This window comes from Hemitrygon akajei, chromosome 1 (assembly GCF_048418815.1).
Source record: "Hemitrygon akajei chromosome 1, sHemAka1.3, whole genome shotgun sequence".
Classification (NCBI taxonomy): Eukaryota; Metazoa; Chordata; class Chondrichthyes; order Myliobatiformes; family Dasyatidae; genus Hemitrygon; species Hemitrygon akajei.
The window spans coordinates 216,531,894-216,550,027 of NC_133124.1; the positions used below are offsets into that span (position 1 = coordinate 216,531,894).

The window sequence follows — 18,134 nt, forward strand, 5'->3', positions numbered from 1 at the left end:
AAGTCCAGATGCCTTAGGCCACATAGCAGTTCCAAAGAAACGTAACCGTGAACCTCCTTCTGCATGCTGACTGAATGTGAACCCAGGGCGGGGGACGATTGACAGGTGGGGGGGGGGGATTTGGGGTTGGAAAGTGGGATTAGGAATGCATGATGGGTATCCAGAGGTTAGAGGGAGGGATTAGGAGGCCATTTGGCCTGTCATGTCTACGATGGTTTTCAGTGCAAACACATTTCCCGATCCAATGTTGTGCCAATCCTTTAGACTACTTGAAGATCAATCTAACCCTTCCCTCCCACATAGTGCTTCATTTTTCCATTATCCTTGTGACTATCTGAGCATCTCTTATGTCCCTAATGTATCTGCCTCTACAATCACCCTTGCGGCAATGGACCCCCCACACAGTGTGAAAAAATTACCTCCAATATCACTCCTACACTTGCTCCAAATAGCGTAAAATTCATCTTCATCATGTGCTGTGTTGTGTGAATCTGAATCAGATTTATTATCACCAACGTGGGCGATCACGGTCTTTCCATGACCATGATTGTTCTTGGCAAATTTTTCTACAGAAGTGGTTTGTCATTGCCTTCTTCTGGGCAGTGTCTTTACAAGACGGGTGGCCCCAGTCATTATCAATACTCTTCAGAGATTGTCTGCCTGGTGTCAGTGGTCGCATAACCAGAACTTGTGATCTGCACCAGCTGCTCATACGACTGTCCACCACCTGCTCCCATGGCTTCACGTGACCCTGATCGGGGGCTAAGCAGGTGCTACACCTTGCCCGAGGGTGACATGCAGGCTAGTGGAGGGAAGGAGCGCCTTACACCTCCTTTGGTAGAGACACATCTCCACTCAGTCTCCCAGAGGGCAACACAGGATGGAAACAGGCCTTATGGCCCAGCCACTTCGTGCCCATCGAGCTAGTCCAAAATTCCTGCATTATACCCATGTTCCTCCAAGTCATACCCCTCCACGTTGCTATCCAAGTGCTCCTTAAGCAACACTGTTGTACCTCCAGTAACAGCCCATTCTGAATACACACCACCCTTTGCATGAAAAAGTTGCCTCTCAGGTCCTTTTTAAATCTTTCTCCCTCCCCTGAACCTATCTCCCTAAGTTTTGGACTCCCCTACCCAGGTGAAAGAAAACTGTTGCCCTCCACCTTATCATTGGTTTGTATAATTTTAAACACTCTACGTCCTCCTTCATTGAAGGAATAGAGACCAACTCAGGCGCTCGAGTCCTGGTGACATCCTTGTTCTTTCCAGTTTCACCACGCTATCCCTAACAGGGCGGCAGAAACTGCGCCCAGTACTCCGAGTGCAGCCTCACCAACTTCATTTATGTATTTTTTCAGATACAGTTCGGACAGCCCCCTCCGGCCCTTTGAGCCGCCAAAGCTTGGTGGGTCAGGTTAAAGCGATCTACCGAAACACTGGGTCTCAGGACAGCTCCAAATTAGGACCTGCAGTCGTCTGTGCCGAGTTAGTACACGGGCAGGCCGTCGTAAGGGGATGTTGGTGTGCGTCACGGCGGATGAAAACAAACGAGGTGGAATGTAGGTCAATAGGAACCCAAGAGTGCTGTACGCCATGATGGGAGGTAGGAATAGGAACTGAATTTACTGAGGAGGGTGGAACGCTGTTGAGAGACCAACAAGGCAGTTGTGGCACCAGGAATGAAATCACCTGGCTGTCCGTACACCAACTCAGCCACAGACAACTGCAGGTCCGATTTTGGATCTGTTCTGAGCCCCGGTAAGACCCATGGGAGACGACCATGCCAACACTCATCAGTCAGGGAAGCTCTCAGAGCAGCCTTTAAGGAGCAGGAAAGGCCATTGGACTGTGGGTGATACACCATGGTGTGATGTAGCCTAACCTCGAGCTTCTGGGCCATCACATCCCAGAGGTCTAATATGAATTGGGGACTGCAGTCAGAGGAAATATCAGATGGGGTGCCAAACCACTGACTTTCCTTTGTCTATCCTGCCTGTTATTTCCTCAAAGAAATCCAACAGATTTGTCAGGCAAGATTTCCCCTTAAGGCAACCATGCTGACTACGGCCTATTTTATTATGTGGCTACAAATATCCCAAAACCTCATCCTTAATAATCGACTCCAACATCTTGCCAACCACTGAAGTCAGTCTAACTGGCCTACAATTTCCTTGCTTCTGTCTCCCACCCTTCTTAAAAAAGTGGAGTGACATTTGTAATTTCTTTCCCCTCTAGAACCATTCCAGAATCTAGCGATTCTTGAAAAATTATTACTAATGCGTTCACAACCCCTTCAGAACCCTGGGGTGTAGTTTGTCTGGTCCAGGTGACTTATCTACCTTCAGACTTTTCAGTTTCCCAAGCACCTTCTTGCTCGTAATGGCGAATTCACTCACTTCTGTCCTCTGACACTCTTGAATTTCTGGCACACTGATAGTGTCTTCAATACCCAACGTTTCAGAAGGATGCGAGGGGATCTCATTGAAACCTTTTCAATGTTGAAAGGCCTAGACAGAGTAGATGTAGAAAGGATGTTTCCCATGGTGGGGGAGTCTAGGACAAGAGGGCACAGCCTCAGGATAGAAGGATACCCTTTCAAAATAGAGATGCGGAGGAATTTCTTTAGCTAAAGGGTGGTGAATTTGTGGAATTTGTTGCCACATGCAGCTGTGGAGGGCAGGTTGTTGAGTGCATCTAAGGCAGAGATTGATAGGTTCTTGATTGGACATGGCATCCAAGGTTACGGGGAGAAAGCCGAGAACTGGGGTTGAGGAGAAGAAAAAAAGGATCGGCTATAATTGAATGGCAGAGCAGAGTCGATGGGCCAGATGGCCTAATTCTGCTCCTATGTCTTATGGTCTAATAGTGAAGACTGACACAAAATACTTAAGTTCCTCCACCATTTCTTTGTCCCCCATTACCACCTCTCCAGTGTCATTTTCCAGTGGTCTAACATCCACCCTCACCTCTCTTTTACTCTTTATATATCTTTTAAAATGTTGGGCATGATCTTTTACATTATTGGCGAGCTTCCCTTCATATTTCATCATTTTCCTGCTCATGGCTTTTTAGTTGCCTTTAGTTGTTTTTAAAGCTTGCCAATCCTCCAACTTCCCACTAATATTTGCTCTATTATATGCCCTCTCTTTTGCTTTTCTGCTGTTTTTGACTTCACCATCTGGTATGGGGTGGAGCCACTTCACAGGATGGAAGTAAGCTGCAGAGAGTTGCAAAATTAGCCAGCTCCATCTTGAGCACCAGCCTCCATGGTGTCCAGGACATCCTCCAGGAGCGATGCCTCAGAAAGGACGCTGCGTCCATCATCAAGGACTCCCATCATCCGGGTCATGTTTTTTCACTCATTGCTACCATCAGGGAGGAGGTACAGGACCCTGAAGGTACACACTCAGTGATTCAGGAACGATTATTCCCCTCTGCCATCTGATTTTTTCCCCCTGTATTGTCATGTACCACCGCCACAAAGTCAACAAATTTCACGACATATGCCGGTGACATTGAACCTTGTTAGGACGTTATTCCCCGGAGCGTAGGAGAATGAGGGGAGATTAATAGAGATATACAAAATATGAGGGGTATAGATAGAGGATAAAGCCTGCTTGCGTTTGCCCTTAAGGTTGGGCAAGACTAGAACTAGAGGTCATAGGTTAAGGCCAAAAGGTGAAATATTTAAAGGATGTCTGAGGGGGGATCGAGTGTGAAATGAGCTGCTAGCGGATGTGCTGGATGCGGGTTCGGTTTCAGCATTTAAGAGAAATGGGGATACGTACGTGGGTGGGAAGTCTCTGAAGGGTACGATCCCGGTGGGGTTGGGTAGAATTAACTGTTTGGCATGGATTTGATGGAGCTCTGCCATGGACAGTCCCAAGCCCGACTGCAAAAGGTGGTGTGTTGGGTGTGGGGCGAATAACCCCACCCTGTAAAAACCCAGAAAAGCCACTGAAATGGCAGCAGAAGCCCCACAGATCTCATCTCCGGGACAGGAAGGATACCCCGAGAAGATGAGCTAGACCTGGGGACTGGCACGGGACAGAGGTCTCTGGTGAGCTGCTGTTGGCGGCCTGTGCCACGGTGGGGGAGAAGGGCTTAAGAAGACAACAAACTAGTCCTCTGTGACTGTGGCTCCAACCGCAAACTTCTGCCTCGAAGCAAGTTGCCTGAATCTCACAGAGGTGTGCTGGCTTTGAAGAAAGAGGGAGAGAGGAGGCTCGGAGAATATCCGGGGTGGAGTGTGGTTGATTTCAGTGATGGCGATCCTGAAGTTGCAGTTCATCTAGGAGTGTCCAGCATCTCCAGGGACATGTGATGGCTTCCCAGCAGCAGAATAACTTTTTGACACAAGATCATTCCACAGAGAGCCCACACCAGAATTTATTTCTGGATTTACAAAGTCCAGACAGAGTGGACACAAAATCCACACACTATAGGCATTTAACATTGCTATAGAAATTATAAAAAAAAACATAAAACTCAGTGATTGGACTTCTGATCCATTAACCCTCCAAAACTGCCAGCGGTTTCTGGGATATTGGCCCAATAACCCATTGTTTCTCACACCGTTCCACTGCGCACTGTAACCCGCCACCCGAGATGCTGCACACACGTCCCCAGGAGCGTTGGGGAGAAGCTCGGCAGAGGCACCTTGTCAACGATTCCTACCCCCCTAAACCCTCGCCACAACAGGAAGCCTGGACTAATCAGGATCGAAGTGGGCAGCAGCTCCGTTGAGTTAAGGGGAGGGTTATAAGGTGGGTTGGGGGGGGGGGGTTCTCCTTTAACTAACGACGTATTTCTCTGTATGTGTTGATGTACACGTGGCTAATAAAACTAATCTTTATCTTCACTGAGAATGGGGGAGTGGAGGGGCGGAACGTGGTGGGAGCCTGGGGTTAGGGTTACAGTGGTGCAGCCTCCCAGTGTATGAGTGTGTTGTTCCTCTCCGTGCCGTGTGGCCTGTCGGACGGCAACGTTGCCGTTTCTTAACCATTTGTCTGTTTTTTTTCATATGTACGAGGCCGAGTTGCCGGCTCGAGGCTCAACCCAGCACGGATAGAAAGCGTGCAAGGAGCCGGCCGGATTCGAACCCGGGACCACTCGGCTCAAACCTGACCTTGGGCACTGGTAGGTGTGGAGTCTGTACGCTGCCTCAGTCCTTGAGTGGAAAGGAAGGAGAGATGCATGGAGTTTGGAGACACAAGAAGATCAAACAGAAATAGTGGCTGAAGTGGGGGTGGACATGAGGCAGTGGAACCACACTGAGACCGCAACTAGAGGTCATAGGTTAAGGGTGAAAGGAGAACTATTCATGGGGAACCCAAGGGGCATCTTCTTCACTCCGAGGACAAGGCGAGTTTGGAACAAGCTGTTAGCGGAAGAGGTGGACGTGGGTTCGATTGCACAAATGAATCTGCTGAAATTCATTGCCACAGGCGGCTGCGGAGGCCAAGTCATAAAATGGAGGTTGATAGGTAAGGGTGTCAAAGGTTACAGGGCAAAGGCAGGAGAGTGGGGTTGAGAGGGATAGAATGGTGGAGTAGACTGGGCTAATTCTGCTCCTATGTCTTTTGGCAGTACTTAAGAGAAGTCTGGGTCGGTACAAGGTTACGAGAGGAAGGAGGGCTGTGGCTCAGATGCAGATTAATGGGACTAAGCAGAATAATAGTTCGGAACGGCTTGGGTGTTTCTGTGCTGTAGTGCTCTACGATGCAGTGAGCCACAAGGATTGCTGTGGAGATTGGCTGCTGGAGACGTCAAACTCCAAAACACGCTCCCTGTGGCCACTCGTCCAAAGCTTGACCTCAGCGGAGTATCACTGGACGCTGGCCAGCGTTCACCTCCCAACGGACCCCTTGCCCCTCCCCTCCCCTCAAGGCTGCTGTTTTATGAGAGGATGGTGCTACCATGACAATATGAGCCCTCCCCCTTCCATATCCCTCCACCTGGCCTCAGAATTGAAGTCCAACTCTCACTTCCATTCCCAGTCCCGCCCCCTCCTGTTGATCGTAATCCATGATTTACACCCCCTACCACACAGGAAGGGACCCTCACCCGCTTCCCTCACCATCTCAGAGAGGAATCTAAAGCTAGATAAATAACGATTATATACAGTATGGGTCTACAATGACCTCTCACTTCAACCATTTTCTGTACAAAGCATAAAAACTTAAAGGAATTCCGGTTGTTCTTTGGGAACTGTCTGACAGAAACGCTGATGGACCTTGGATCACTCCTGAATATTCTGAAAGAGTCGGCGTAGGGATCCAGTGGGGTAAGGTTCGAAGGAATTTGAAAGGACTGTGAACTTTCAAACGAATAGACTGAGTTCTGGGCTGAACACCAGAAGACTGTCTGATCTTCGGGCTGGTGTGCTCTGGGGTTCCCGCTGGCCAAGAGAGATCAGAACATTGCAGGCTGAGGTCCCAGGTCACCTAGAACAAAAATGAATGAGGAGCTGTTTGAAATCAGACAGAGCAGAAACACCTCAGACCCCTGGATTTGGGCTAAAGTTTGGCATCACGGGTTTCACGTAGGGTATCATGTAGTCCAGGACTACCTGTCTCGGGTCGGGTTGTCAGGTCAAGGCCTTGCCTTGCTACTGGTATCACGTAGCCAGGACTACCTGTCTCAGGTCGGGTTGTCAGGTCAAGGCCTTGCCTTGCTACTGGTATCACGTAGCCCAGTACTACCTGTCTGGGGTCGGGTTGTCAGGTCAAGGCCTTACCTTGCTACTGGTATCACGTAGCCCAGTACTACCTGTCTCGGGTCGGGTTGTCAGGTCAAGGCCTTGCCTTGTCTGGTACCACGTAGCCCAGTACTACCTGTCTCGGGTCGGGTTGTCAGGTCAAGGCCTTGCCTTGCTACTGGTATCACGTAGCCCAGTACTACCTGTCTCGGGTCGGGTTGTCAGGTCAAGGCCTTGCCTTGTCTGATACCACGTAGCCCAGTACTACCTGTCTCGGGTCGGGTTGTCAGGTCAAGGCCTTGCCTTGCTACTGGTGCCACGTAGCCCAGTACTACCTGTCTGGGGTCGGGTTGTCAGGTCAAGGCCTTGCCTTGTCTGGTATCACGTAGCCCAGTACTACCTGTCTCGGGTCGGGTTGTCAGGTCAAGGCCTTGCCTTGTCTGGTACCACGTAGCCCAGTACTACCTGTCTCGGGTCGGGTTGTTGGCGACTCAACTGGCGCACCCCCTGGTGCACTTCGGTTAACCAGAGAGGAGGATGTGTCGGCACCCAGCAGGACTGAAAACAACACCTGTCAAAGGGCGGATGAACTCGTTGTGTGTCAACGGCCACCTACTGTCTGTGTGAGGAGTGGCGCGCCACACAGTCTTTAGTTTTGCGCCTTGTAAGGCATAAATTATTTTTTATTGCCCGACGCTGGCCCCCTAGGCCTGAGTCGACATAGTTGTAGTTATTCAGTTTGATCCAAGTTACTTTGACTGTGGAATGATAGTTGGTGCCAGATGGGGTGGTTTGAGTATCTCAGAAACTGCCGATCTCCGGGGATTTTCACACACAACAGTCTCTAGAGTATACAGAGAATGATGTGAAAAACAAAAGCAACGTCAGTGAGGGGCAGCTCTGTGGGTGAAAACGCCTTGTTAATGAGAGAGGTCAGAGGAGAATGGCCAGACTGGTTCAAGCTGACAGGAAGGTGTCAGTAACTCTAATAACCACACGTTACAAAAGAAGTGTGAAGAGCATCTCGAAACACACAACATGTGGAACACTGAAGTGGACAGGCTACAACAGTGGAAGACCATATACATACACCCAGGGGCCATTTTACTACTACAGGAGGTACCCAAGTGAGTGTTTACTCTTATTATAATTTACAGTAATTTTTATGTATTGCGCTGTACTGCTGCCACAAAATAACAAATTTCACAACGTGTGGCAGTGATAATAAACTTGATTCTGGTGCTTGCTTTCGTCCACCTACCTTGTGTTCTCACATGCAGATCTGGAAGTACAAGTACACCGGCTGCGTTTGGTGAGAAGAAACAGAGAAGAAAGTGTTTTGAATAATTTGTAAATGTTCTGGGATTAGGATAGGGTTAAATCAGTGGGTTGCAGGGTGGTGCGGCTTGATGGGGCCAAAGGGCCTGGTCCTCATTGTATCTCTACGTAAATAAAATTTTCACAAAAAAACAGCACCCATCATCAAAGGACTGAATCACCCAGGCCATACTCTCTTCTTCCCACTACTACCATCGGGCAGGAGGTACTGATGCCTCAGGTCCCACACCACCAGGTTCAGGAACAGTTATTACCCCTCAACCATCAGGTCCCACATCACCAGGTTCAGGAACAGTTATTACTCCTCAGCCATCAGGTCCCACACCACCAGGTTCAGGAACAGTTATTACCCCTCAACCATCAGGTCCCACACCACCAGGTTCAGGAACAGTTATTACCCCTCAACCATCAGGTCCCACATCACCAGGTTCAGGAACAGTTATTACCCCTCAACCATCAGGTCCCACACCACCAGGTTCAGGAACAGTTATTACCCCTCAACCATCAGGTCCCACACCACCAGGTTCAGGAACAGTTATTACCCCTCAACCATCAGGTCCCACACCACCAGGTTTAGGAACAGTTATTACCCCTCAACCATCAGGTCCCACACCACCAGGTTCAGGAACAGTTAGTACCCCTCAACCATCAGGTCCCACACCACCAGGTTCAGGAACAGTTATTACTCCTCAACCATCAGGTCCCACACCACCAGGTTCAGGAACAGTTATTACCCCTCAACCATCAGGTCCCACACCAGCAGGTTCAGGAACAGTTATTACCCCTCAAACGTCAGGTCCCACACCACCAGGTTCAGGAACAGTTATTACCCCTCAACCATCAGGTCCCACACCACCAGGTTCAGGAACAGTTATTACCCCTCAACCATCAGATCCCACACCACCAGGTTCAGGAACAGTTATTACCCCTCAACCATCAGGTCCCACACCACCAGGTTCAGGAACAGTTATTACCCATCAACCATCAGGTCCCACACCACCAGGTTCAGGAACTGTTATTACCCCTCAACCATCAGGTCCCACACCACCAGGTTCAGGAACAGTTATTACCCCTCAACCATCAGGTCCCACACCACCAGGTTCAGGAACAGTTATTATCCCTCAACCATCATGTCCCACACCACCAGGTTCAGGAACAGTTATTACCCCTCAAACATCAGGTCCCACACCACCAGGTTCAGGAACAGTTATTACCCCACAACCATCAGGTCCCACACCACCAGGTTCAGGGACAGTTATTACCCCTCAACCATCAGGTCCCACACCACCAGGTTCAGGGACAGTTATTACCCCTCAACCATCAGGTCCCACACCACCAGGTTCAGGAACAGTTATTACCCCTCAACCATCAGGTCCCACACCACCAGGTTCAGGAACAGTTATTACCCCTCAACCATCAGATCCCACACCACCAGGTTCAGGAACAGTTATTACCCCTCAGCCATCAGGTCCCACACCACCAGGTTCAGGAACAGTTATTACCCCTCAACCATCAGGTCCCACACCACCAGGTTCAGGAACAGTTATTACCCCACAACCATCAGGTCCCACACCACCAGGTTCAGGAACAGTTATTACCCCTCAACCATCAGGTCCCACACCACCAGGTTCAGGAACAGTTATTACCCCTCAACCATCAGGTCCCACACCACCAGGTTCAGGAACAGTTATTACCCCTCAACCATCAGATACTGTATGTCTTGATTCTATAAGGTGAGAGGGGATGGTTTACCTCCCCTCTCACCTTTGGGAGGTTTACAGGAGATGTGCAGGATTAGTTTGTGTGGGTTTACACAGAGTGGTGGGTGCCAGTGGAGGTGGATACAATGGAGGCGTTTATGAGGCCATTAGACACGTGAACGCGCAAGGGATGAAGGGTTATGGATCATGTTAGAGGGCAGGGAGCTCAATGTGGCATGATGTTTGTCACAGACACGATGGGCCTGTTCCATTGCTATTCTGTGTTTCTCTGTGGTAAAGAGGGCAGCACTTTTACTCCTGAACGAACGGCTGTGTTCGATTGGCTTCCCCTTCGCTAAGTACGTAACCCTGCTATTCGACTCTTGGCTGGACCACAGGGAGACTGTATACTCATCCGCGACCCAGGAGATGCAAAATATTTCTTGGCACTGCGGGCAGCTCCAGAGACTAGGTCTGATCCTGACCTCGGGCACTTCCTGTGCGGAACCTGCACGTTCTCCCTGTGACCGTGTGTGTTTCCTGCCACATCCCCAAGACGTGCAGGTCGGTGGGTTAACTGGACACTGTGTGTGGGTGAGGCAGCTAATGGAACATGGAGAATTAACTGCACTCAGTGTAGGATTACTACAAATGGACACTTGGTGGTCAGGACGGACAATGGGCCGAAGGGTCTGTATCGCTCCATGACTCACCCTGACTAATAGCAATGGCCAGAACACCGTCCCCACCTCACTGGTGGTGGTATGGATCACGGCCAAGAGGAGGTGTGCTGTGTGTCATCAGACTGTGAGCTTTATTCTAACTGCTCAGTCGGCTGCCTTAGAGGGGCCTCTCTCACACCCAATTCTTGTTTTAAAAAAAATATTTTTTTTCCCCATTCAGTCAACCCTAGAAGTGTGTGATGGGACAGTGTGGAAGGAGCTTTACTCTGTGTCTGACCTTGTGTGTGATGGGACTATGTGGAGGGAGCTTTACTCTGTGTCTGACCCTGGGAGTGTATGATGGGATGGTGTGGAGGGAGCTTCACTCTGTGTCTGACCCCGGGAGTGTGTGATGGGACAGTGCAGAGGAAGCTTCACTCTGTGTCTGACCCCGAAAGTGTGTGATGGGACAGTGTGGAAGGAACTTCACGTGTCTGACCTTGTGTGTGATGGGACTATGTGGAGGGAGCTTAACTCTGTGTCTGACCCCGAAAGTGTGTGATGGGACTATGTGGAGGGAGCTTAACTCTGTGTCTGACCCTGGGAGTGTGTGATGGGACAGTGCAGAGGGAGCTTCACTCTGTGTATGACCCTGAGAGTGTGTAATGGGACAGTGCAGAGGGAGCTTCACTCTGTGTCTGACCCTGGGAGTGTATGATGGGATGGTATGGAGGGAGCTTCACTCTGTGTCTGACCCTGGGAGTGTGTGATGGGATGGTGTGGAGGGAGCTTCACTCTGTGTCTGACCTTGTGAATGTACGAGGCAAGAGTGCAAAGGGGGATTCATTATGTGTCCAACCCTAGGAATGTGTGATGGGACGGTGCAGAGGGAGTTTAACTCTGTGTCTGACCCCGGGAGTGTGTGATGGGACAGTGCAGAGGGAGTTTAACTCTGTGTCTGACCCCGGGAGTGTGTGATGGGACAGTGCAGAGGGAGTTTAACTCTGTGTCTGACCCCGAGAGTGTGTGATGGGACAGTGCAGAGGGAGTTTAACTCTGTGTCTGACCCCGAGAGTGTGTGATGGGACAGTGCAGAGGGAGTTTAACTCTGTGTCTGACCCCGAGAGTGTGTGATGGGACAGTGCAGAGGGAGTTTAACTCTGTGTCTGACCCCGAGAGTGTGTGATGGGACAGTGCAGAGGGAGTTTAACTCTGTGTCTGACCCCGAGAGTGTGTGATGGGACAGTGCAGAGGGAGTTTAACTCTGTGTCTGACCCCGAGAGTGTGTGATGGGACAGTGCAGAGGGAGTTTAACTCTGTGTCTGACCCCGAGAGTGTGTGATGGGACAGTGCAGAGGGAGTTTAACTCTGCGTCTGACCCCGAGAGTGTGTGATGGGACAGTGCAGAGGGAGTTTAACTCTGTGTCTGAGCCCAGGAGGGTGTAATGGGACAGTGCAGAGGGAGTTTAACTCTGTGTCTGACCCCGAGAGTGTGTGATGGGACAGTGCAGAGGGAGTTTAACTCTGTGTCTGAGCCCAGGAGGGTGTGATGGGATGGAGCTTTATTCTATGTGTGACCTCAGGATTTTGTGATGGCATTGTGTAGACAGCTTCACTCTGTGCCCAACTACACCATCCCTGTCCCATGCGTGTGTGAAGGGTCACCAGGGAGGGGTTTTAAGCTGTACCTTAACCAATCATCTCCCTGCCCTGGGGTATTTTTGCAAAAAACACAGAAGAGTGCACATGTCACAGTAATACCCATTGCCAGGGAATCAACTCAGTGTCCCGTCACAAAACCCTCACCCTCCAAGTTTTGTACCTTGTGGTCACCCATGCAGACTTCAGGTCCCATCATATCGTACACGTACTCCCCCTAAAAGACAAAGAGAGGGGTGAGCAAATTAATTCATTGCATCACCCTTCATTCTCGATGTGGTCTCCACCCTCCCCCTCGCCACCACGGCAGAAAAACTGAGCCAACAGGTTAACTTCAACAAACGGGCTATCGTCACACTTGTACAGCAACAAGATGAACATCCTTGTTCACCGCACCGCCTGTCAGAACCAACTGTGAGGGAGTATTATGGAGGTGGGCCTTTTTGAGAGTGTGTACCCAGCTTAGGGTGGCGGGGCGGAGATGCGTCTCCACCGAAGGAGGTGCAAATCTCTCCTTCCCTCCGCTAGCCTGCAGGTCACCCTCGGGCAAGGTGTAGCACCTGCTCAGCCCCCGATCAGGGTCACGTGAAGCCATGGGAGCAGGTGGTGGACGGTCGTATGAGCAGCCGGTGTAGATCACAAGTCCTGGTTTTGCAACCACTGACACCAGGCAGACAATCTCTGAAGAGTATTGATAACGGCCAGGGTCACCCATCTTGTAAGGACACTGCTCAGAAGAAGGCAATGGCAAACCACTTGTCAAGGTAGAATGTATTGGAGACATTTTTGGACTGACCTGCACAAACCTTGCTGACTTGATTTGATGCCATGTTTCAAAGTACATGTGATAAGCGAAGCTAACCTTAAATGCTGGAGGAACTCAGCAGGTCAGGCAGCATCCACAAAACCCTTCATCAGGACTGGAGAGGAAGGGGAAGATGCCAGAATAATATTCACCTTCCCCTTCAATTCCCCAGTCTGGTCTTAACCTCCTCCTCATATGCCCTCATCACCTCCACTGGTGGGAGCCTCTCCTCCTTCCATTTCTCCTAAGGTCCACTCTCCCCTCTCATCATATTTCTGCTTCTCCTCTCCTTTACCTTTTCCATCTATCAGCTTCCAGCTTCTAACTTTATTCCACCTCTCCCACCCACCTGGCGTCACCGATCGCCTTCCAGCTTTTCCTCCCTTCCCTCCCTCCACCTTCCTATTCTGCCATCTTCCTCCTTCCTTTCGAGTCCCCATGAAGGGTCCCAGCCCGAAATGTCGACTGTTTATTCGTTTCCATAGTTGCTGTCTGACCTGCCAAGTTCCTCCAGCATTTTGCGTGCGTTACTCTGGATTTCTGGTATCTACAGAATCTCCTGTGTCTTTATTTTAGTTGTTGAGTGTAATTTATTTGAACAGCAGGAGGAATATTAGTGATTGACGTTACCTTGACGACAACCTCAATGGCAGATGGAGACATGAGGATACGATCACACCAGGCCGGGCAACGAGTATTGGCATACAGCGTTCCCTCGGTGTTGACTTCACTGTACGGATAACTGGAAGACAAACGCAAGTATGGAATCAGGCACCCTCTCCATCTGCACGAGCTGTTCCCCTTTCCTTGTCCAATCATACTTGGCTTGGGTTAAAGGAAGTTTCGGTGCGCACAGGGCAAGGACTGGATCTGTTCCGATTTCCTTCAACGCAATCACTGGAATTCCAAGCAGCGGGAAGATTCAAGTGCCCAGTTCTCCATTAGCACAAGGGACGAACAGGCTCCTCTTCAGCACGAAAACAGGCCCTTTGGCCCACTGAGTCCCTACCTATCATCAAGCATCATCACATCAGAGGAACAAGGCCCCCCTCTGTAGATTCTGTTTACACTTACCGCTGCCTCAGTAAAGAAGCAGCATCGAAGACCCCACCCTCCCCAGATGTTCTCTCTTTGGCTTTAAATATACCCAATGACGTGGCAGGTTGGAGATACGTCTCTACCAAAGGAGGTGTAAGGCACTCCTTCCCTCCACCAGCCTGCAGGTCACCCTCAGGCAAGGTCCCTTCACCACCCCCCCCCCCACCTGATCAGGGTCACGTGAAGCCATGGGGGCAGGTGGTGGGTGGTCGTATGAGCAGCCGGTGCAGATCACAAGTCCTGGTTATGTGACCACTCACACCAGGCAGACAATCTCTGAAGAATATTGATAATGGCTGGGGTCACCCGTCTTGTAAAGACACTGCCCAGAAGAAGGCGATGGCAAACCGCTTCAGTAGAAAAAACTTTGCCAAATACAACCACGGTCATGGATAGACCATGATCGTCCACACCATACAACACAGTACATAAACGATGATGATAATGGCTGTCTTGGCCTCCACAGCCACCTGTGCCATTTAATTCCACAGATTTACCTGCCGCTGGCTAAAGAAATTCCTCCTCATCTCTGTTCTACAGGGAAGCCCTTCTATTCTGAGGCTGTGTCCCCTCTAGTCTTAGACTCCATCTCTAGAGGGAACACCCTCTCCACATCCAGGCCTTTCAATATTCACTAGGATTCTAGGAGATCCCCCACCCCCCACCCATCCATATAAACGCCAGTGAGTACAGGCCCAGAGCCACCAAATGCCCCTCATATGTTAACTCTTTTATTTCTGGGATCCTTCTTGAGAGCTCCTCTGGACCCTCATCTTACCCTATTCATACCCTCCATCAAATCTCCCCTCATTCTCCTACGCTCCAGCCATTCCCAAATGTCAAAGTTCAAAGTAAATTTAATTATCAAAGTACATCGTCTATACGTCACCATATAGACCACCAGGATTCGCTTTCCTACCGGTCCTGGTGGTCTATAACAGGACGCAGCCTGGGTGTTCCCCGGTACGCACTGATCATACGTGAATAAACCAAGAGACCCCGAGCTCACCTCAGTCGGTCTTCACATACCTTGGCGGAAACTGAATGTCAAGTTCGCAGATTTCGTTGATGAAAGTGGCCAGTTCCTTGTCGAACTTCAAAAGCTAAAGAGAGACAACAGTCAGTACCCCTGCACCGCGTAACCGACCTCAGCGACTAAATCATGTGAAGGTAGAAAGGTTTACGAACAGCTTTCCCGTTGTTCTCCCGAAAGACGTCTTGGTCAAAGTAGTCAAAGGTCTTTGATTCGATCCTTAGCAGGACCTAAAGGCAGAAACGTCTCTCAGAAGTGTCTGTGACGTCAGATATTATACCAACACATTCAGCTGCCCCACAGCACACCCGTATCCTGAACTGCATCAAAACGCCTCACTCAGTGTTACTCACTGCACAACACTGAAGCAATGGCGGTCACTTCCCGGGGTGGGGGGGTGGGGGTCGACACCAAAGATCGAACCCTTAACCCTTTCATTCTCGTTGGGCGGGAAGAGACTGTTCCAGGCCCTCTCTCTAAATAAGTAGAAAATTGACACAGGAGGCGATAGCGCAGCGGAGATCAGCCACGATCACGTCGTTAACAATGGGACAGGTTTAAGGTCCCGTTGGACAATTCCTGCTTCTCTTTTCCCTGTCCCATGTAGCACCTGCGATGACCAGGTGCTCGCGCTCTACGGGAAAATAGTGACCCCATTTGCAATTAGTGGGTCCTCCTGTCCCAGTGATGGACATCAGGAGCTGCCAACACACCCTCGAAAATGGCAGTAACCAATTTCAAGCATGCGTGACTAACAAGAAATAAAACCCGTAAGTAATCACACCGATACAAACTGCCCCACTTACATTTGCTGAAGAGAGTCACCCAGGCCGGAAACAGGCCCTTCGGCCCATCAAGCTCCAACCATACACTGATCCCATTTCACTCTCCCCACCTTCCCCTCACCCACACACAGCCGCCCAATTAACCCTCTTTTGGGTTGTGGGAGGAAAGAGGGGTAACTGGGGGAGCCCATGCAATCAGGGCGAGGAGGTGCAGACACCCCACGGACAGGACCGGAGGTCGGGACTGAACCCTGGTCTCTGGAGTGGTGAGATAGCAGCACTACCTGGCTGCACCAATCCGCCATCGAGGGATGCGGTTGAGAGGGGAGGGATCTCTCGTCGCTTCCCTCTTTCATTGTCTTGTCTGCATGTCTCTCTCACTCTGTCTCCCTCTTCCCCATAAGGGAGAAGTGAATGGGTTAAGAGCATTTGAAGGACTCAATTCCCAGTTGGACTGGCCAACGGTAAATATCCATGCCCACAGGAGCAGCACGGTAGTGTAGCGATTATAGTAACGTTTACAGCGACTGTGAGTGAGGTTCAGTTCCGTCTTTGTCTGTGCTAACTAGCTGATGTAGACTCGGGCTTATGTTCTGATGTTAGGGGATGACAACTCAGTGTATGGAACGTAGCTGTGAGTCTGTCGGCCATACAGTACGTGGCTCAGGCAATGAAGAGCAGCAACAATAAACCACCCAAGCAAGTGTGAAGCTTAGCTTCATCTCAAAGGCGTCAAGTCTTAGAAGGGTTAAAATCCTTGTCACCGCACGGGTTTCCTCCGGGTGCTCTGGTTTTCTCCCACATCCCAAAGTTGTACGGGTTAGGGTTAGTAAATTGTGGGCATGCTATGTTGGGACCAGAAGTGTGGCAACACCTAACAACTACCCCGGCACATCCTCGGACGGTGTTGGCCATTGACACCAACGATGCACTTCAATCCATTGATATACGTGTGACAAATAAGGACAATCTCTACTAAAGCTAACCTTTAATAAATCTAATCTTTAAGTACCTTGTGGTCATTGCCCTTCTCCTGAAAGAGAACCTTCTTCACATCTTCAGCGTCGTTGGTCAGTACAGTCTGGACAGCAGATGGACAACAGAGTGTCTGGGGGAAACGAGACAAAGATGACAGTCAACTTGTTATCAAAGTACGTATACGTCACCATACACCACCCTGAGATCACTTTCTTGCGGGCATTCACAGTAGAACAAAGAAATACAACAGAATCTAGGAAAAACTACACACAAAGACTGACAAACTACCAATGTGCAAAAAAAGACAAAATGCAAATAGACAAGAAAATACACAAACACAGAATAATCCTGGAAACAGGAGTTGCAGAATCTTTGAAAGTGAGTCCACAGGTTGTCAAGTAATAACTGTTCCTGAACCTGGTGGTGTGGGACCTGATGGTTGAGGGGTAATAACTGTTCCTGAACCTGGTGGTGTGGGACCTGATGGTTGAGGGGTTATAACTGTTCCTGAACCTGGTGGTGTGGGACCTGATGGTTGAGGGGTTACTAACTGTTCCTGAACCTGGTGGTGTGGGACCTGATGGTTGAGGGGTAATAACTGTTGCTGAACCTGGTGGTGTGGGACCTGATGGTTGAGGGGTAATAACTGTTCCTGAACCTGGTGGTGTGGGACCTGATGGTTGAGGGGTTATAACTGTTCCTGAACCTGGTGGTGTGGGACCTGATGGTTGAGGGGTAATAACTGTTCCTGAACCTGGTGGTGTGGGACCTGATGGTTGAGGGCTAATAACTGTTCTTGAACCTGGAGGTGTGGGATCTGATGGTTGAGGGGTAATAACTGTTGCTGAACCTGGTGGTGTGGGACCTGATGGTTGAGGGGTAATAACTGTTGCTGAACCTTGTGGTGTGGGACCTGATGGTTGAGGGGTAATAACTGTTGCTGAACCTGGTGGTGTGGGACCTGATGGTTGAGGGGTAATAACTGTTCCTGAACCTGGTGGTGTGGGACCTGATGGTTGAGGGGTAATAACTGTTCCTGAACCTGGTGGTGTGGGACCTGATGGTTGAGGGGTTATAACTGTTCCTGAACCTGGTGGTGTGGGACCTGATGGTTGAGGGGTAATAACTGTTCCTGAACCTGGTGGTGTGGGACCTGATGGTTGAGGGGTAATAACTGTTCTTGAACCTGGAGGTGTGGGATCTGATGGTTGAGGGGTAATAACTGTTGCTGAACCTGGTGATGTGGGACCTGATGGTTGAGGGGTAATAACTGTTGCTGAACCTGGTGGTGTGGGACCTGATGGTTGAGGGGTAATAACTGTTCCTGAACCTGGTGGTGTGGGACCTGATGATTGAGGGGTAATAACTGTTCCT

At 50.0% G+C, this 18,134-nt stretch overlaps 1 protein-coding gene across 1 annotated transcript in view; it reads right to left on the bottom strand.

The window, feature by feature from the left end:
* Positions 1-4,366: 4,366 nt before the first annotated feature.
* Positions 4,367-18,134, bottom strand: part of LOC140735688 (inositol polyphosphate-5-phosphatase A-like) — a 74,387-nt gene continuing 60,619 nt past the window's right edge. The window contains exons 10-16 of the mRNA XM_073061051.1: positions 16,795-16,890; positions 15,153-15,227; positions 14,994-15,067; positions 13,497-13,608; positions 12,225-12,278; positions 7,964-8,005; positions 4,367-6,448 (exon numbers count right to left, since the gene is read on the bottom strand). Of these exons, the coding sequence (XP_072917152.1) occupies positions 7,973-8,005; positions 12,225-12,278; positions 13,497-13,608; positions 14,994-15,067; positions 15,153-15,227; positions 16,795-16,890 (444 nt within the window). The 3' untranslated portion in view covers positions 4,367-6,448; positions 7,964-7,972. The remainder of the gene's footprint in view (positions 6,449-7,963; positions 8,006-12,224; positions 12,279-13,496; positions 13,609-14,993; positions 15,068-15,152; positions 15,228-16,794; positions 16,891-18,134) is intronic.